The sequence below is a fragment of the Mustela nivalis genome (genome assembly GCF_964662115.1).
Source record: "Mustela nivalis genome assembly, chromosome: 11".
NCBI lineage: Eukaryota > Metazoa > Chordata > Mammalia > Carnivora > Mustelidae > Mustela > Mustela nivalis.
Window position 1 is genome coordinate 41,248,733 of NC_139030.1, and position 20,397 is coordinate 41,269,129.

At 42.4% G+C, this 20,397-nt stretch overlaps 1 protein-coding gene across 1 annotated transcript in view; it reads left to right on the plus strand.

Annotated features, from left to right (window-relative positions):
- LOC309843473 (titin-like) overlaps positions 1 to 20,397 on the plus strand; it is a 275,519-nt gene that overhangs the window by 68,668 nt on the left and 186,454 nt on the right. Inside the window, 35 exon segments of the mRNA XM_082688984.1 lie at positions 592 to 870; positions 2,676 to 3,239; positions 3,802 to 4,083; positions 4,181 to 4,459; positions 4,904 to 5,182; positions 5,281 to 5,559; positions 5,679 to 5,966; positions 6,081 to 6,359; positions 6,452 to 6,733; positions 6,829 to 7,107; positions 7,221 to 7,499; positions 7,601 to 7,879; positions 7,999 to 8,286; positions 8,413 to 8,717; positions 8,720 to 9,104; positions 9,205 to 9,483; positions 9,606 to 9,884; positions 9,998 to 10,276; positions 10,387 to 10,674; positions 10,909 to 11,187; positions 11,400 to 11,681; positions 12,917 to 13,195; positions 13,317 to 13,595; positions 14,604 to 14,882; positions 15,000 to 15,287; positions 15,450 to 16,100; positions 16,212 to 16,559; positions 16,562 to 16,891; positions 17,016 to 17,303; positions 17,808 to 18,089; positions 18,343 to 18,621; positions 18,735 to 19,016; positions 19,167 to 19,445; positions 19,553 to 19,840; positions 20,032 to 20,310. Of these exon segments, the coding sequence (XP_082545110.1) occupies positions 592 to 870; positions 2,676 to 3,239; positions 3,802 to 4,083; positions 4,181 to 4,459; positions 4,904 to 5,182; positions 5,281 to 5,559; positions 5,679 to 5,966; positions 6,081 to 6,359; positions 6,452 to 6,733; positions 6,829 to 7,107; positions 7,221 to 7,499; positions 7,601 to 7,879; positions 7,999 to 8,286; positions 8,413 to 8,717; positions 8,720 to 9,104; positions 9,205 to 9,483; positions 9,606 to 9,884; positions 9,998 to 10,276; positions 10,387 to 10,674; positions 10,909 to 11,187; positions 11,400 to 11,681; positions 12,917 to 13,195; positions 13,317 to 13,595; positions 14,604 to 14,882; positions 15,000 to 15,287; positions 15,450 to 16,100; positions 16,212 to 16,559; positions 16,562 to 16,891; positions 17,016 to 17,303; positions 17,808 to 18,089; positions 18,343 to 18,621; positions 18,735 to 19,016; positions 19,167 to 19,445; positions 19,553 to 19,840; positions 20,032 to 20,310 (10,743 nt within the window).

Sequence of the window (20,397 nt, forward strand, 5' to 3'; positions counted from 1 at the left end):
CTATCTACATTCCTATTTATTTTTAAAATTAGATGTTATGTTCCTATATTCCATAATACCAGTATGTTTTTTTAGTTATATTTAGTTGAAAGTACTTTAATATAACATTTAATAAAAGCTGTCAGTGAATACCTTGCTGCCTGAAATTACCAGTCTCATCCCTGAATTCAAAATAACCATGATTAATTGTCCATTGGTGTTTCTTATTTGTATTTCTTTTTGGATTTTGTTTCACTTCATCACTGTATGTAGTATATCACTTTTTAAAAATGCTATTCACAGTGTCCTTAGCATGGTATATTTAAAGAATATATCATGTTGTTATGCATGTAAGCCCATAGCATCACATTTTAATCATGTTTTTCACAATCCACTGCAAAATAACGATTGAATATGTTAAAAGCTACTTATTGTCTTCTTTTACCTTCAATGATTGTTCTCATTTTCCAGTCACTTGTCCTCAACCCCTGCAATCCATCTCACCAGTTTCAACTGTTTTACTTCATTAACAGCAACAAAAGCGAGAAGAGAAAGAAAAATGTGGTCTGCCTGATAAGGAGGCATGCTAACAGCCTCTGCTTCCCTTTGCAGCTGCCCCAGTGATCAAAAGGAGAATCGAGCCCCTGGAAGTAGCTCTGGGCCACCTAGCCAAATTCACCTGCGAGGTCCAAAGTGCCCCCAATGTCCGGTTCCAGTGGTTTAAAGCTGGCCGAGAAATTTATGAAAGCGACAAGTGTTCTATTCGCTCCTCGAAGTATGTCTCCAGCCTGGAAATCCTGCGAACCCAGGTGGTGGACTGCGGCGAGTACACCTGCAAAGCTTCCAATGAGTATGGCAGTGTCAGCTGTACGGCTACCCTAACTGTGACAGGTAAATGGCATAGACTGAGCTGGTTGCGCTGCTTCACACTGTAACCTGTTTTACTTTTTCTGCAGCGCAGGATGGAATTGTGCTGCCAACTGGAAAGACCAACAACCATGCTGTGACACAGGGGCTAGGTTGTACAGCATCCATGTGGGATGAGATCTCATTCGTTACTGTCTTCTTTCAAGAGCAGCTAAGGGAAAAATAAAAATAATTTATTATTTTGAGAACAGTGTCAAGGAGTCCAATGAGCAGTGGCACCTGAAGGTTTGGTTTGGAGGTTTTTTTGTTTTGTTTTGGTTTGGTTTTTTGGTTTGTTTTGTTCTCTTTCTCTCTCTCTAAAATGACTAGCATGGTGGAAATATCTTGGCTAATTCCTTCTGGCCTGGTTTGGCACTTAATGTGACACATTTCAAGATAGTGTGTTGCTACTAAAATTTAAATAATGTCCTATTGTATTTAATAATTTGGAACCAGTTACCCAGTTAAGAACAGAATTACAAACTGGAGGGTGGGGGAAAGCCAGCACATAAGATTGAAGTTAAATCCTAAAATAAGACAGGGAGCTCTTCAGGACTATAAACTAGGATTTTCACCCTAGGTTTTACTACTAATTTAAAAGTAAGAGCAACTACATAAATATTCTGTTCTCAATTTCCTCATTGACAAGATGACTTTTGAGTAGCTCACACTCATTGAGTATTTGGTTTCCCTCATTAGGAAAAAAAATATCAGTAGCACTTTCCTTTTCTTTGTCTATCTGTCTCTGTCTGTTTCTCTTTTGCTTTCTTCTTCCAAGGGTAAGTGTGAATGTAAAGTCTGGGGTAACAATTCTCTGTGCTATTGAGAGAAGGTATGCACTAAATATCTGGGTGGAACAGCCCCTTGGTCTTTTCCAATAGAAGCCTGCAAGGGAAAGGCAAACAAAGGCCATCTTTTTAGCTTGGAAAAGTCAGGGTTCCCTCTAGTTTCCTTTTCCCTGCAGGTCTTTCATGTATCAAAAAATCCGAAACCCAGGCCCATGATAACCCATCCAATGGTTCACTCTGTGATTGGAGCGTCCATACAACTAGCTGCCTGGCAGTATTCTTAATGATGCCTTTGGAAACCTCTTCACCCAAATTAGTCCAGCTGAATAAGGGCACTAATACCTGAGCTTTCAAATAATAAGAGGGAAAGGAGGAAGAGGAGGAGATTTTTTTTTTTAATTGGAAAGAGGTTCCTAAAGACTTCCCTCAAAATGCAGAATGGAAATAGGAAATTACTTCTATAAATTTTTTTACAAGTTCAAAATGATATAGGGAATGTTTCAGAGTTGGGCCATTGAAGGATTTGCTAATGGTTGACATGAACTTTAGGGAGACCTCACCAAAGTACTCTGTCTTCTTATCACTTAATGTCCCTACTCTTCAGGAAAGTTGAGTGCATTTTCTTTATCTTCCCTACACAGTCTTCTAATTCACAGAATTAAAGGAGCAGCTGAATTACTTATCAAATGATTCAGATAATGAATCAGCTACTAAAGTGGACAAATCATTAACAATAATAAGTTAATGTTACTAGACAAAGCAACATTTGTTCTTTCCTTTATGGGAGACATTGAAAGTGGTGTCTCGCTCCTTTATAAAGAACCCTCTCATCCCTTTCCTTTGGCCAATCTTTTCATCTGATGAATTTATTATCCTATTTTAAATAATGTCTCGTGTCTATCTAAATATGTAGCTCATCTTTTCTCTTTCTTATAATATATAATTACAGCAAGAGCTTCTGTGGGGACAAAAATATAATGTTGAAAAAACTTTCTTTTGCAGAGGCATATCCACCAAGCTTTTACTCCAGACCTAAGTCTGTTACAACTTTTGTGGGTAAGACAGCCAAGTTCCTCTGCACGGTGTTAGGGACTCCCGTGATTGAAACCATTTGGCAGAAAGACGGTGCTGCATTATCACCTTCCCCTAACTGCAAGATTTCAGAGGCAGAAAATAAACACAGTTTAGAACTCTCAAATCTTACAATTCAAGATCGAGGCGTTTATTCTTGCAAGGCTTCCAACAAGTTTGGAGCTGACATCTGCCAAGCTGAGTTAATCATCATCGACAAGCCGCATTTCATTAAAGAATTAGAACCCGTGCAATCCGCCATCAATAAGAAGATCCATCTTGAGTGCCAAGTAGATGAAGACAGAAAAGTGACCATAACATGGAATAAAGATGGGCAAAAACTACCCCCTGGGAAAGATTATAAGATCTATTTTGAAGATAAGATAGCATCCCTTGAGATCCCTCTGGCCAAACTAAAAGATTCAGGAACCTATGTTTGCACTGCTTCCAATGAGGCTGGGAGCAGCTCCTCTTCGGCAACAGTTACTATCAGAGGTAAGAAATGTGTGAATGAATGTTATTTTTCATTTTAAGGATGCCACTTGAGAAAAACTATTGACAAACAAGGCAGTCCATACATTTTATTATTAAAGTAATTTCATGCAAGCAAACCTTTGGTTTGGGGAAATCTTGGCATTGTCTGATTTTATATTTTCAATCTTCTTCAGAAGCTACTCTGTTCTTTCAAAACTGTGCCATTAACAAAACGTGCTTAAAATGTCTTCTAAGAACTTCAAGTGTCTAGGCAACCCTTAACTCTCTTCTCTTATGCAGTTGTTTTTTGTGTAAGACAGAGAGTTTGTTTTTCACATAAGACAAGAGTTGGCTTGCTTTTATGTTTGTTTGTTTGTTTGTTTGTTTGTTTTAATGGAGAGCCCAGGATAGGTTTTAAAATCATGGAACCCTGTAGAACTATTGAGGGCACCACAACCCTTTCAGAAATTTCATCGAGATACTTGATATGTGTTGTGTCTTCTTGTGGTATACGTCTCCTTTTCTTTTGTGGAGTTGACGCTTCACATCTCTTTCCTTTCTCTTTTTTGTTAACTTCCCATAGAGCCACCATCCTTCGTGAAGAAGGTGGATCCCTCTTATTTAATGCTGCCAGGTGAATCAGCACGCCTCCACTGTAAGCTGAAAGGCTCCCCTGTGATCCAGGTCACTTGGTTTAAAAATAACAAAGAAGTTAGTGAGAGTAACACTCTTCGAATGTCTTTTGTCAATTCTGAGGCTGTGCTTGATCTGACGGACGTCAAAGTCGAAGATAGTGGTACTTACTCATGTGAGGCAGTGAATGACGTTGGCAGTGACTCTTGCAGTGCTGAAATAGTTATCAAAGGTTGGTTGACTCGGAGTCTGTGGGCTTTCTGAGAAAAAGATTTTCTTTGTATTTGCTCAGGACACCTCACTTACACAATGCTTTCATGCCTTTGTAGAACCTCCATCTTTCATCAAAACTCTTGAGCCTGCAGATATAGTGAGAGGAACAAATGCCCTTCTTCAGTGTGAAATCTCAGGCACAGGACCATTTGAAATTAGCTGGTTCAAAGACAAGAAGCAAATTCGAAGTAGTAAAAAGTACAGGTTGTTGTCTCAGAAGTCTCTGGTGTCTCTGGAGATCTTTTCTTTCAATAGTGCGGACGTTGGTGAATATGAATGTGTTGTTGCTAATGAAGTTGGGAAATGTGGCTGCAGAGCAACTCACTTCTTAAAAGGTCAGTTCTTGAACAAAATGCTGCCTCACTAACCTATTGTCAAAATCACTTTCTTAACCCACTGAAGGAAAACCAGTGCTTTTTCTTCTTCTCCTATCCCGTGAGAGTATGTTTCACTTTTGCTTTAACCTGGGATCTTGGGGACAAAGTCAGTGACCTTCATCCAGCCTTTATTCTGAGATGACTGTAAATATTTAATCTCCGGTAACAAAAGTGGGTTTCATAATCATCTTTTATGACCACGTTGTCCGCTGATAACCACAGCTGTGCTTCTTTCTCTCGGATGGAGGTGTAACTGTTCTTAAATTTTAATTTATTCTTCTCATGAACCGACACTACGGAAGGGTGGTATTGGATGGGAGAAATGTGACCTAGATGAAATAAAGGTATATGGTGTCGAAAGTGTTTGGGAGTTGACAAGCTTTGTTCTCTTTCTTTAACTAGAGCCGCCAACCTTTGTAAAGAAAGTAGATGATTTTACCGCACTAGCAGGTCAGACCGTTACCTTACAAGCTGCCGTGAGAGGGTCAGAACCCATCTCGGTCACTTGGTTTAAAGGACAAGAGATCATTAAAGAAGACGGAAAGATCAAAATGAGCTTTTCTAACGGTGTTGCGGTCTTGATCATCCCTGATGTTCAGATTAGTTTTGGTGACAAGTACACATGCCTGGCTGAAAATGAAGCCGGGAGCCAAACATCTATTGGGGAATTAACAGTCAAAGGTGCGTGCAGGAACATTTGTAACTTAGAATCACTATTTCCATTTGAAGTGGAATCCTAATGCACACTTGGTCATGCTAACTATTTAATACCATTGTAGAACCTGCCAAAATTGTTGAGAGAGCAGAGCTGGTCCAGGTGACAGCCGGAGACCCAGCCACGCTGGAGTACACAGTCACAGGCACCCCAGAACTCAAGCCCAAATGGTACAAAGATGGAAGACCTTTGGTTGCTAGCAAAAAGTACCGAATAAGTTTTAAAAACAATGTTGCCCAACTCAAATTTTATTCAGCTGAACTGCACGACAGCGGCCAGTACACATTTGAGATTTCCAATGAGGTGGGCAGCAGCTCCTGCGAAACAACGTTCACTGTGTTAGGTTAGTACCTTCGGAAACTGATGCTTACACACTCCTCTGTAACCCAGCCAGTGCGCACACATCAAATCACTGAGCGCTTTCCCATGCTTACCTTTCTTTTCTTCTTGTGCCACAAACAGATCGAGACATCGCTCCGTTTTTTACCAAACCCCTGCGCAACGTAGGCAGTGTGGTCAACAGTACCTGCAGGCTGGATTGCAGAATCGCTGGCTCTCTCCCCATGAGGGTGTCCTGGTTTAAGGACGGTAGAGAAATAGCTTCTTCTGACAAATACAGAATAGCCTTTGTGGAAGGCACGGCCTCCTTGGAGATAAGCAGAGTAGACATGAATGACGCAGGCAATTTTACTTGTCGTGCCACAAATTCCGTGGGAAGCAAAGACAGCAGCGGAGCCCTGATTGTGCAAGGTTGGCTGGAGACTTTGCATTTCATTCTGATATAGACGATGTTCAAATTAAGACTTCTTCCCTTAGATCGCGCCTCTTAACTCTTAGAAATTCTCTCTTCTACCCCCTCTTTAGAGCCACCCAGTTTTGTAACTAAGCCTGCATCAAAGGACGTTCTGCCCGGCTCAGCAGTCTGCCTGAAGAGCACCTTCCAGGGGTCCACCCCTTTCACAGTCAGATGGTTTAAGGGTGGTAAAGAGCTCGTCTCTGGTGGAAGCTGCTATATCACCAAAGAAGCTTTAGAAAGTTCCCTGGAACTCTATGCAGTAAAAACCTCTGACTCAGGCACATACACCTGCCAAGTCAGCAACGTCGCCGGAAGCGTGGAGTGCAGTGCAAACTTATTTGTAAAAGGTTTGCCTGGTTTTCTTGACATCTTTATGCTACCCTCTTTGTGCGTTCTTTCTTCTTCCTCATGTTTCTTAATAACTTCCTTCCTTCCGCAGAACCCGCCAGGTTTGTTGAAAGGTTAGAGCCGTCACAGCTGTTAAAGAAGGGAGACACCACCCAGCTGGCCTGCAAAGTAACTGGCACCCCCCCAATTAAAATAACATGGTTTGCAAATGATAGAGAAATTAAGGAGAGCAGCAAACACAAAATGTCTTTTGTGGAGTCCACTGCAGTTCTAAGACTTACAGATGTTGCCATTGAAGACAGTGGCGAGTACATGTGTGAGGCCCAAAATGAAGCTGGCAGTGACCACTGCGGTAGCATTTTAATAGTCAAAGGTTTGTGTTCACATTGGTCCTTGTGTTTCCGCGGTGGTGGCCCCCAGCCCAGATTCCCCCTGCATTAACGCCACGTAATTCCTTTCCCGCTATAGAGTCACCTTACTTTACCAAAGAGTTTAAGCCCATTGAAGTGTTGAAGGAATACGATGTCATGTTGCTGGCTGAGGTGGCAGGCACACCTCCCTTTGAGATCACGTGGTTCAAGGACAACACGACGCTGAGAAGTGGCAGGAAGTATAAAACCTTCATTCAGGACCAGCTAGTGAGCCTGCAGGTCCTCAAGTTTGTCGCCGCGGATGCTGGGGAATACCAGTGCCGGGTGACCAACGAGGTGGGGAGCAGCACCTGCACTGCCCGGGTGACTCTCAGAGGTTAGTGACACTTCCAGCCATACACTGGCTCTCCCGTAGAATGAACTCTTTGTGCCACCAAAACTCCACTTTTGCTCTAAGCTGACACTGATTGAGAATTATTCTCCTATTAGAACCCCCAACCTTCGTCAAGAAGATTGAGAGTACCAGCTCCCTTCGGGGAGGCACCGCTGCCTTCCAGGCCACCCTGAAAGGCTCCTTGCCAATCACCGTGACTTGGCTAAAGGACAATGATGAGATCACCGAGGACGATAATATAAGAATGACCTTTGAGAACAATGTGGCTAGTCTGTACCTCAGTGGCATCGAAGTCAAGCACGATGGGAAATATGTCTGTCAGGCCAAAAACGATGCAGGAATACAAAGATGTTCTGCATTGCTCTCAGTGAAAGGTCGGTGCAGAAGGTTTGCCATGGGTTTTAGGAAATAAGGCCAATGTGAGCCTTTCAGTGGAGCCACTCACGATCCACACCTGTCCCTTTGTTTTCTACAGAACCTGCAACGATCACCGAGGAGGCTGTGTCTATAGATGTCACCCAAGGGGACCCAGCCACTTTGCAGGTTAAATTTTCAGGGACTAAGGAGCTTACAGCCAGATGGTTTAAAGATGGCCAAGAACTGAGCCTGGGCCAAAAATACAAAATCAGCATCACTGACACAGTCTCTATACTGAAGATTATTTCTACAGAAAAGAGAGATAGTGGAGAATATACTTTTGAGGTCCAGAATGATGTTGGGAGAAGCAGCTGCAAGGCTAGCATTAATGTATTAGGTTAGTATTGAAACTGAATATGTTCTTGCTCCTCATCTCCTACAGTTTTACAGAAAACACAAATTGCTGCGTTGACTTAACTTTTCTTTCCTTTGGTTTCTTGCTTTTTCATTGCATAGATCTTATCATACCTCCCTCATTCACCAAAAAACTGAAGAAGATGAATAGCATTAAAGGGTCTTTTATTGACTTAGAATGTATAGTGGCTGGCTCACATCCCATCAGCATCCAGTGGTTCAAAGATGACCAAGAAATAACAGCTAGTGAGAAATACAAATTCTCTTTTCATGACAACACTGCCTTCTTGGAAATCAGTCAGCTGGAAGGTACAGACAGTGGGACATACACTTGCTCGGCAACCAACAAGGCAGGTCACAACCAGTGCAGTGGCCATCTCACCGTCAAAGGTTGGCATTTCTTATCTCCCTTTATCAAGGACCGGTCTGCTGTCTCGTTTCTTAATTCTCACCCTTACTGCCCCATTCCCAAGTAAACCTTCTTTTCTCCTTTTGCTTCTTTGTCTTTCATCCCAGAACCCCCTTACTTTGTGGAAAAGCCACAGTCCCAGGACATCAGTCCCAACACAAGGGTTCAGCTCAAGGCTCTTGTGGGCGGCTCTGCACCCATGACCATAAAGTGGTTTAAAGATAACAAAGAGCTGCACTCGGGAGCAGCACGTTCCATTTGGAAGGATGACACCTCCACCATCCTGGAGCTCTTTTCAGCCAAAGCCACCGATTCTGGGACCTACATTTGCCAGCTAAGCAATGATGTTGGCACCGCAACCAGTAAAGCCACGCTCTTTGTAAAAGGTCTGGTCTCTACATGCATCTCTCTTGCTTGCTTGTCTGCATTTTCTTTGGGAGAGGGAATAGGCTGAAGAAAGTGATTCCCGCCTTGGTTTTAATAAATGTTCACGTGACACTTTCTTCCCCGTCTTTAGAACCTCCTCAATTCATTAAGAAGCCCAGCCCCGTATTAGTGCTGAGAAATGGACAGTCGACAACATTTGAATGCCAAATAACGGGCACTCCTGAAATCAGAGTTTCTTGGTATCTGGACGGGAACGAAATAACAGCCGTTCAGAAACATGGCATTTCCTTCATTGACGGTTTAGCCACTTTCCAAATCTCTGGTGCCAGGGTAGAAAACAGCGGGACTTACGTCTGCGAGGCCCGTAATGATGCAGGCACAGCGAGCTGCAGCATTGAATTAAAAGTGAAAGGTGCGTTCCTGGGTCTGTTTTCCCCTTTGGCTGTGCTGCTGGCCAGGCTCCCGGTCTTCCCTCGAGTAAGCTCGTCTCTGTCTTCCTTTTGAATCTTTAGAGCCTCCCACCTTTGTCAGGGAACTGAGGCCCGTGGAGGTCGTGAAAGATAGTGACGTGCAGCTGGAGTGTGAAGTGACGGGGACACCCCCATTTGAGGTCACTTGGCTGAAGAATAACAGGGAAATCCGAAGCAGCAAAAAATATACCCTCACTGACAAAGTATCGGTATTCAAGCTCCACATAACCAGGTGTGACCCATCAGACACTGGTGAATACCAGTGCATTGTATCCAACGAAGGTGGCAGCTGCGCCAGCATGACACGAGTCTCCCTGAAAGGTCAGTGGTACCCCCGCAAAGCAGGCTACCACGAAAAATTCGGTAATGCTCTTTCATTTTCTGATCATGAGGAGAAGCTCAACTGTGCCTCTTCTTTTCCCCACTATCTCACTGCATCACAGAACCCCCATCATTCATTAAGAAGATAGAAAACGTCACTACTGTTTTGAAGAGCTCTGCCACCTTTCAAAGTACGGTGGCGGGTTCTCCTCCCATGTCTATAACCTGGCTCAAGGATGATCACATTCTTGACGAAGATGATAATGCTCATATTTCATTTGTGAACAATGTGGCCACGCTTCAGATCAGAGCTGTGGACAATGGACACAGTGGGAGATACACGTGTCAAGCCAAGAACGAGTCGGGTGTTGAGAGGTGTTACGCGTTCCTTTTAGTACAAGGTCTGTGAGCTGTTGTCTTGAGGACTTAGTCGGTGGGGAACAGTTACATAAGCACCCCTTATTTCTAGTGGAATTAGCAATGCAATTAATTTGCACTTCAATTCTTACTGCAGAGCCTGCTCAAATCCTAGAGAAAGCTAAGTCTGTGGATGTCACTGAGAAAGACCCAGTGACTCTGGAGTGCGTGGTGGCCGGGACACCAGAACTCAAAGTGAAATGGCTGAAGGATGGAAAACAGATTGTGCCCAGTAGATATTTTTCGATGAGTTTTGAAAATAACGTGGCCAGTTTCAGAATTCAGTCAGTCATGAAGCAGGACAGTGGTCAATACACATTCAAGGTGGAAAACGACTTTGGAAGCAGTAGCTGCGACGCCGACATTAGAGTGCTAGGTGTGTACTTGGGCCCTACCTAGTTGGCTTCCCTTATCTCTGTTACCTCTATCCCTTGTAAACAAGTGGCAACATATTAATGGATGTGTTTTGCTGTTTGCATTGGATAGATCAAGATATCCCTCCATCTTTCACCAAAAAATTAACCAAAATGGATAAAGTTCTGGGCTCTTCTATTCGTATGGAGTGCAAGGTTTCTGGCTCCCTTCCTATTAGTGCTCAGTGGTTTAAGGATGGAAAAGAAATATCTACAAGTGCAAAATACAGACCCGTCTGTCACGAGAACACAGTGTCACTGGAAGTTAATAACCTGGAATTAGAAGATACTGCCAATTACACCTGTAAGGTCTCCAACGTAGCAGGGGATGATGCCTGCAGCGGCATCTTAACTGTTAAAGGTTAGAACTTCTTTTCCTCCTCTTGATTATTCTTTGTGACTGCTGTTTAAATGTGGCACTCTTCCCTTGTATTCTTGAGACCATAAAGTATCGGTAATTCTGTTTCCATAGGTCCATATTTATTGAGTTCAAGAAATACACAGTCATGGCCTCTTTTTAGAAATGTCTGCTTACATGTCAAAACAGTTTAACTATGAGGAATCTAATTAAGTATATTTCTCTTAACGTCTATAGAACCACCAAGCTTCCTGGTGAAACCTGAACGACAGCAAACCATACCAGACGCTACAGTAGAATTTAAAGCGGTACTGAAAGGAACACCGCCCTTTAAAATTAAGTGGTTTAAAGACGATGTGGAACTTGCCTCTGGACCTAAATGTTTCATTGGCTTGGAAGGGTCAACTAGCTTCTTAAATCTCTATTCAGTGGATGCTTCCAAGACGGGACAATACACTTGCCAAGTTACCAATGACGTTGGTAGCGACTCTTGTACCACGATGTTGCTTGTGACAGGTGTGCACGTTTGATTATTTCATGTTTCTGTCTGGCCTGTGGCTCTCTTCTGTCCAGTGCATCTCCCCAACCTAGAAAGTTCACTTCTCTCTAACAGTACACTGTATTTGCCAAGCATTGTTCATCTTTTCCTCTTTCCTGCATACCACCTGATTTAGCGTTTGTCATTTATATCTGTTCCCTCATAATCTCCTCTTTCTTTCACTCTCTAGAACCACCAAAGTTTGTGAAGAAGTTAGAAGCAACCAAAATAGTGAAAGCAGGGGATTCTGTACGATTGGAATGCAAGATAACTGGATCCCCAGAAATCAGAGTTGTGTGGTACAGAAATGAACATGAACTCCAAGCCAGTGACAAATACAGAATGACTTTCATTGACTCAGTGGCCGTCATACAGATGAACAGTCTGGGCACTGAGGACAGTGGGGATTTCATTTGTGAGGCTCAGAATCCTGCCGGCAGCACAAGCTGCAGTACCAAGGTTATCGTGAAAGGTAGAAATCTCTCTCTTCTGTTCCTCATTACCTGAAACCCACCTTCTTCTCCCCTGGGTATCAAAGGTCTTTACTCTTTTACTGTTATTTTAGGCTCCATTTGAGATCATAGGATATTTCCTCAAACTAGTATTATTTCCCTCTTTGGTTCTTTCTTAAAATTTGCTTACATGTAGCCAGTCATTGTGGGGTATTTTTCTTCTTACTCCAGTGTCTTCATTCTGCTCATCTCAACACACTGGCCAAGCAGTTTAAATTTAATGTTTCATAAACATACCAAAAAATAAATAAATAAAGGGAAGGGAAAAGTAGGCATTTTAAAATCAATTTTTGTCTTTGATTATCCTACAAATGAATCATCATCCTCACTATAATCTTTAGCATTAATAACAAAGAAAGAATATTTAATGCATGTATATAAGATGCAAGCAATCCAGGTTTTAACCTTACATTTAAAACAGGACAATTATAGGCATGCCTGGGAAGTTTCGTCAGTTAAGTGTCCAACTCTTGATTTCAGGTCTTAATCTCAGGGTTTTGAGTACAAGCCCCATGTTAGGCTCCACTCTGGGTGTGGAGCCTACTTAAAAATACATACATACCTACATTTTAAAAACACAGGAAAATTATATATTCTTTTCCTCTCTCAAGAATTCCCATTTTTTAAAAATTATATCCCTATATCTTGGTGCAATTAATACCAGTATTTTCTGTGGCCATTTTTCAGTATTTTTTATCCAAAGTCCAAGTTTGTCATGGTGTGAAGCAATTATTTCAGTAACATTTGTTGACGTGGAAGACGTAGGTCACAGGTGTCATAATGGCTTCCACGTATCTCGGTTATAAAGCCTTTACAAAACATTTCATCTCTGAAGTCAGGATTCTAAACCTCATGCAAATCATCTTCATAATGTACTTGGGTTCGGTTTTTGTTTACAATTTTTGCATCAGTCCTTATCATCCAAGATAAACTCGTATAGTCAGGTAGATAGAAGATTGAATTCCTCAGTAAGGACACCTAGTGTTCTTGTCTGGACTCTGCCAAGGAAGCAGAGTGATTTTGTAAAAACTAATGGCTTCTCCAACGCAGTTTTTCCTCCACACTAAAGTGATAGTTCTGGACATCATTTCCCCATTATAGTATCTTGACTCTTTTTTCCAACTTAAAAACAGGGAAATAAAAGCATTGTGTGAAATGAAATAGCCCAATTCATTGGAAATTCTTGTTTTTACAGAACCACCTGTTTTTAGCAGCTTCCCTCCGGTAGTAGAAACCCTTAAAAATACTGAAGTTAGTGTTGAGTGTGAACTTTCGGGAACACCGCCGTTTGAGGTGATCTGGTACAAAGACAAGCGGCAGCTCCGAAGTAGTAAGAAATACAAGATTGCATCCAAAAATTTCCATGCAAGTATTCACATTCTCAATGTTGAAGCTTCAGACATTGGTGAATACTACTGCAAGGCACAGAATGAAGTTGGAAGTGATACTTGCATTTGTACCGTAAAATTAAAAGGTAAGCATATTTCCTGCACGTGGCGGAAATGGCAGGAATGTGCAAAACTTACTTTTTTCTCTCTGTCTTCCACTATCTGGACAATGTTTTCAACAATCTCCATCCATCTTTCCTTGTTCAGAACCACCAAGATTTGTCTCCAAACTGAACAGCCTCACTGTTGTAGCTGGCGAGCCCGCTGAGTTACAAGCATCCATAGAAGGAGCCCCGCCTATTTCTGTCCAGTGGCTTAAAGAGAAAGAAGTGATCAGAGAAAGTGAAAACATCAGAATTACATTCGTAGACAATGTTGCAACTCTGCAGTTTGCAAAAGCAGAACCAGCTAATGCTGGGAAGTATATCTGTCAAATCAAGAATGATGGTGGCATGAGGGAGAACATGGCCACACTGACTGTGTTAGGTTGGTACAATATAGTACAATGGTCCCTGATAGAAGATGATGCCAAACACCAAGTTGAGTCACTGGTAGACCCTCCTGTTCTGCATTTCTTCTAGAAGGATATAAATCCTTACCTGTCTGAAAGGTTTAGGAGAGGGGTGTCTGGGTGGCTTAGTCAGTTAAGCTTCTGTCTTCGGCTGAGGTCATGATCCTAGGGTCCTGGGATCCCTGGACCCTAGCATCATGCTCCCTGTTCAGTGGGGAACCTGCTTCTCCCTCTCCCTCTGCCCATTTCCTGTTCCACCTCTCTCTCACTCTGTCTCTCAAATACATACATACATACATACATACATAAAACATTTAAGAACGAAATGAAAGAAAGAAAAAAAAAGCTTTAGGAGAAAGGACCTAATCAATCTTTTCTTCCCCACTAATCGATCTTTCAAACTCTTTCCTGTTTCTGTGATCCTAACAAAACTTAGCTATTTGTTTCAGTGTTTACTTACTGCTTTTCTTGATGAATTAGCCAATATAATCATGACTCACTTTTATTTAAGCATGAAAGCTGCTGGAAGCCAGCATAGGCAACAAGGAAATTGTTTCCAAAATATGGCAAGAACTCCCAAGATCAAAGTTAAATAGGAAAGACATGCACTTGTACCTTTGGACATTTTAACTTGGCAGCTGTTTGGATAATAGCTTTGAAAACTACTAGCTTTAGCACCTTAAAATAAAGCAAAAATATCAAGTAATTCATAATAACATGAATCATTTGCATTAGGGTCAAGTGCAAATCAGTACATACTGTGTAATATACACTGATTTGTTTTGGAAGTCAACTAGTGCAGAAAAATATTTCTTAATCCTAACCCCGAATTTCACAATAACATGTAATTGTGGAATCATCTCTCTCTAGGGATGGGAAGAAATACAACCACACCATGGGAAGAAACAGTCTAACGGGATTTGAGAGTAGGGGCATGGTAAAGGTAATAGACTTTGACAGATGGCTCTCACGCTTTATTTCAGAGCCTGCGGTCATTGTTGAGAAGGCAGGATCCATGACAGTGACTGTGGGAGAAACGTGCACTCTGGAGTGTAAGGTGGCCGGCACTCCTGAACTCTCAGTGGAATGGTACAAGGACGGGAAGCTGTTGACCAGCAGCCAGAAACACAAATTTAGCTTCTACAACAAAATCTCTTCCCTTAAGATACTCTCTGTTGAAAGCCAAGACGCAGGCACATACACCTTCCAGGTTCAAAACAACGTGGGGAAAAGCAGCTGCACTGCTGTGGTTGATGTTTCAGGTCCGTTCAGCTCCATCCCCCCGCCCCCATGGCTTTATGCAAATGCCTTTATCTGCCTTGGTCTCTCAGGGCACTTCTCTTTCAAACCATGATGATCTCTTGCCTTTCCTCACACAGACCGAATGGTCCCTCCCTCTTTCACGCGGAGACTGAGAGATACTGTTGGGGTGCTGGGTACTTCTTGCATCTTGGAGTGCAAAGTAGCTGGGTCATCACCCATCTCTGTTGCCTGGTTTCATGAGAAAACGAAGATTGTCAGCGGAGCAAAGTACCAAACCACGTTTTCAGATAACGTCTGCACCTTGCAGCTGAATTCCCTGGACTCCTCGGACATGGGCAATTACACGTGTGTGGCTGCTAACACAGCTGGCTCCGATGAATGTCGGGCAGCCTTGGCTGTGCAAGGTCGGTGTTCCCTACGCAAACCGTTTCTTACAGATTCTCCTTTGGGTGCTCATCCAGGCACCCGTTTGTTGCCCATTCAAAAGGGCTCTTCATTTTTGATTCAAAGTTGCAACTAAATGAGAAGCTTACAGGCTCTATTCCATGTCCTCCATGTCTCTGTAGAACCACCCTCTTTCGTGAAGGAACCTGAACCTCTGGAAACACTACCAGGCAAGAATGTCACCTTCACGAGCGTTATCCGAGGGACCCCTCCCTTCAAGGTTGGCTGGTTCAGAGGTGCCAGAGAACTTGTGAGAGGAGACCGGTGCAACATCTATTTTGAAGACACTGTGGCAGAACTGGAATTATTCAACATTGACGTCTCTCAGAGTGGGGAATACACTTGTGTGGTTTCTAACAGTGCAGGCCAAACGTCCTGCACAACACGTCTCTTTGTGAAAGGTCTGCTCAATTGCACTTGCCCTTCCTATTTTTTCTACATGGGCATCTTTGCATTCTTCCTGTGTTTAATTGCTGTGCTTTCTCACTCACCAGAACCAGCTACCTTCGTGAAGAAATTAAGCGATCACTCCGTGGAACCAGGGAAGTCCATAATTCTGGAGGGCACCTACACTGGGACGCTTCCGATTTCAGTGACCTGGAAGAAGGACGGTTTTAACATAACTCCATCTGAGAGATGCAGCATCGTCACAACAGAGAAAACCTGCATCCTAGAAATTCTGAATAGCACAAAAAGGGATGCAGGACAGTACTCCTGCGAAATTGAAAATGAGGCAGGGAAGGATGTTTGCCAAGCTCTAGTATCTACATTAGGTGTGTTGTCTTACTATTCCCTTGTCAATGATTGGCATTTATGTGGCACCAAGCATGCTTTGTTTGGTGTTCTTAAATTCCAGTTGCTGACTGTGATCCTTTCTTCTTTAGAACCGCCGTATTTTGTTACGGAACTAGAACCTCTGGAGGCATCCATTGGAGATTCAGTTTCTTTACAATGCCAGGTGGCTGGGACGCCAGAAATTACAGTATCTTGGTACAAAGGAGACACTAAGTTACGACCAACTCCTGAATACAGGACCTATTTTACCAACAATGTGGCCACACTGGTTTTTAATAAAGTGAATATTAATGACAGTGGAGAGTACACATGTAAAGCAGAGAATAGTATAGGAACTGCCTCTTCTAAGACTGTCTTCAGAATTCAAGGTGACGACATGAATTTAGAAATTAAGAAATTTTTTCATCTTAATTCTTTTATCTTTATGGAGAAATTTTTATTCAGGCTACTGATGGCTCAAGTGTCGCTTGTCTTCCTACAGAGCGCCAACTCCCACCTTCCTTTGCAAGACAACTGAAAGACATTGAACAGACTGTTGGGTTGCCGGTTACACTCACTTGTCGATTAAATGGCTCTGCACCCATCCAAGTGTGCTGGTATAGAGATGGGGTACTTTTAAGAGATGATGAGAATCTGCAGACATCATTTGTAGATAATGTGGCAACCTTAAAAATTTTGCAAACTGACTTGAGTCACTCTGGACAGTACTCCTGCTCAGCTTCTAACCCACTTGGAACAGCATCTTCTAGTGCTAGACTGACAGCAAGAGGTTTGTTCCCATATTAATCTTTCCCTTTACAAACCAAACCATGACTTCTTACTCATTGCCAGAGTGGAAATGGCCAATGGGAAAAGTAAAACAAAACACATTGCCTTCTCTTTTCATTTTCCAGAACCTAAGAAATCTCCTTTCTTTGACATCAAGCCTGTATCTATAGATGTCATTGCTGGGGAAAGTGCTGACTTTGAGTGTCATGTTACTGGTGCTCAGCCAATGCGAATCACTTGGTCAAAAGATAACAAAGAGATACGTCCTGGAGGAAATTATACTATCACCTGTGTGGGAAATACTCCCCATCTGAGGATTCTTAAAGTAGGCAAAGGGGACTCTGGTCAATATACTTGCCAAGCAACCAATGATGTTGGCAAAGACACATGCTCAGCTCAACTCAGTGTAAAAGGTATCATTACGTGGCATCTACCAATATCTGTTCTTTCCCACATCTGTGTCTTCTAAAAGTGCCTTTAGTTTTTAAGTGTTTGGGATAAATTGAGTCATGTTAGAATTCACATATTAGTATTGAAAACATTAATCAAAATTCTGTTTGTCTCTATATTGTTTTCGGAACTAGTGTTAACTCTAAGTATGGTCCTATCAGATAGTGTTGTCTAGTTGAAATTTGTTAAATATTGTTTCTACTGTCCTCATATTCTTTCTGTTATATGGAGTTCTGATTTATCATTACTAAATTTTGATCAAATACCTCTGTAATACATTAACTTATATGTTTTAGCTTACAAAAATAAACTTAACAATTAAATTCTATATTCAAAGCTTATTTAATAGAAAATATAATATTTACCATAAAATTACCAGGAAGTATATTCTTAATAAACCAGTTTAAATATATATTTATGAGATCTTCAACTACCAACACAAGTTGTTTTTTCCTTTGATCTACTAGAACCTCCCAAGTTTGTTAAGAAACTAGAAGCTTCAAAAGTTGCAAAGCAGGGAGAATCCATCCAACTGGAATGCAAAATAAGTGGTTCCCCAGAAATCAAAGTTGTATGGTTCCGAAATGACAGTGAACTTCACGAAAGTTGGAAGTACAATATGTCATTCGTTAATTCTGTGGCACTGCTTACCATCAATGAAGGCAGCGCTGAGGACAGCGGTGACTATATCTGTGAAGCTCATAATGGTGTTGGTGAGGCCAGCTGCAGCACAGCCCTGACTGTGAAAGGTTAGACACACTAAGCTCCTTCCTTTCTTCTCTGATCAGATTCTTTCTCAGCGATATCATGAGCTCCAAAATAAAAAGGTTCACTCTGGGGACTTGCTTGCAATTCTTAAACTAGTTTTTGTGGATTGTTATTTGTTAACATACCATCCTACGGTCATGCCAATCATTCTTAATGACTCTGGATTCTAGAAGATTATTTTTCCATTTTAGTAAGCAGATGTTCTCATCATTCATCTTCTTTTTTTTCTGGTAGCACCTCCTGTTTTCACCCAGAAGCCTTCTCCAATAGGAGCTCTTAAAGGTTCTGATGTTATCTTACAATGTGAAATTTCGGGAACCCCCCCATTTGAAGTGGTGTGGGTTAAAGATCGAAAGCAAGTTCGGAGCAGCAAGAAATTTAAAATCACTTCAAAAAATTTTGATACAAGTCTTCACATCCTTAATCTGGAAGCCTCCGATGTAGGAGAATATCACTGCAAAGCTACTAATGAGGTGGGAAGCGACACATGTGTTTGCACTGTCAAGTTCAAAGGTTTGTATACATGGTCACAAAAATATGTCTCTTCCTTTCATCTTTTCTTGCTTAACTAATAACTTACGTGGCTGTGATTCTTTTTCTTTCTAACCACAAATTTCTTTCATTAGAACCCCCACGATTTGTGAAAAAGCTAACCGACACCTCAACCCTTATTGGGGATGCTGTTGAGTTACGGGCGGTAGTAGAAGGCTTCCAGCCCATTTCTGTTGTCTGGATGAAAGATAAAGGTGATGTCATCAGAGAGAGTGAAAACACCAGGATTTCATTCATTGATAACGTCGCCACCCTCCAACTTGGAAGTCCCGAAGCATCTGATTCTGGAAAATACGTGTGCCAAATCAAAAATGATGCCGGGATGAGAGAATGTTCAGCAGTCTTGACTGTAGTAGGTTAGTAACAAAATACAACCTGAGAAAAAAATCAAATTGATTGGCCCATGATCATCATCTGCAAATATTATTCTTACCCCATTATATATTGATTACACTCTCAGTTTGGAAGGTGACTTTATTTTCAATGCATTATACTTCTTCTTTTAGAACCAGCCAGAATCGTAGAGAAACCAGAACCTATGACTGTCACTACAGGAAATCCTTTTGCATTAGAGTGTGTAGTGGCTGGAACACCGGAACTTTCCATCAAGTGGTTCAAAGATGGGAGAGAGTTGTCTGCCGACAGCAGACATCACATTACGTTCATCAACAGAGTGGCTTCAGTTAAAATCCCTTGTGCAGAAATGAGCGACAAGGGGTTATATAGTTTTGAAGTGAAAAACAGTGTTGGTAAAAGCACGTGCTCTGTCTCGGTCCATGTGTCGGGTGAGTGGTATGAGGTCTTTAGGAATCTATCATTTTTCCCTGGGATGGGGGGTGGGGAGAAAAAGGAAGTTTCTCTTGTAAATGGAAAACTACCCTTCTCCACACAGATCGAGTCGTGCCTCCTTCCTTCATCCGCAAGCTGAAGGACACGAACGCTGTCTTGGGGGCCTCGGCGGTTCTGGAGTGCCGAGTCTCCGGCTCAGCCCCCATTTCAGTTGGCTGGTTTCAGGACGGAAATGAGCTCATTAGCGGCCCTAAATGCCAGTCCAGCTTTTCAGAAAATGTCTGTACGTTGAATCTGCACTTACTGGAGCCCTCAGACACAGGCATATACACGTGTGTGGCTGCCAACGTGGCTGGTTCTGATGAATGCTCGGCCGTGCTGACTGTGCAAGGTCAGTGTGCAAGGGGCAGGGGTGTGGTCACCCTCCTGTCTGGGCCATGTGACATGGCACCCGCCTCATGTGGAATTTCTTCATATCTTGTCTTCATTTGCGGTCTTAGCTCCCTTTTCCCGGAGGAGCAAAACTCATCTCACCTGGATTTCTTTCTTTCTCTTGATCTCTTCCTCCCCTGGGCTATCCAGAGCCACCCTCTTTCGAACAAGTCCCCGACTCTGTGGAAGTCTTACCTGGAACGAGCCTCATCTTCACCAGCGTCATTAGAGGCACCCCTCCGTTCAAGGTGAAGTGGTTTAAGGGCAGCCGGGAACTGGTGTCAGGGGAGTCGTGCACCATCTCTCTGGAAGATTTTGTGACAGAACTGGAGCTGTTGGAGGTGGAGCCCTCACAGAGCGGAGACTACTCTTGCCTCGTGACCAATGACGCAGGCAGCGCCTCCTGTACCGCGCATCTGTTTGTGAAAGGTTTGCTCTGTTCTCCCCCTCGTGTGTCTCTTAAAATTCCTTTCCAAGTCTTCATTTGAAGATGCACATTTCACCCTCATGTTTCCT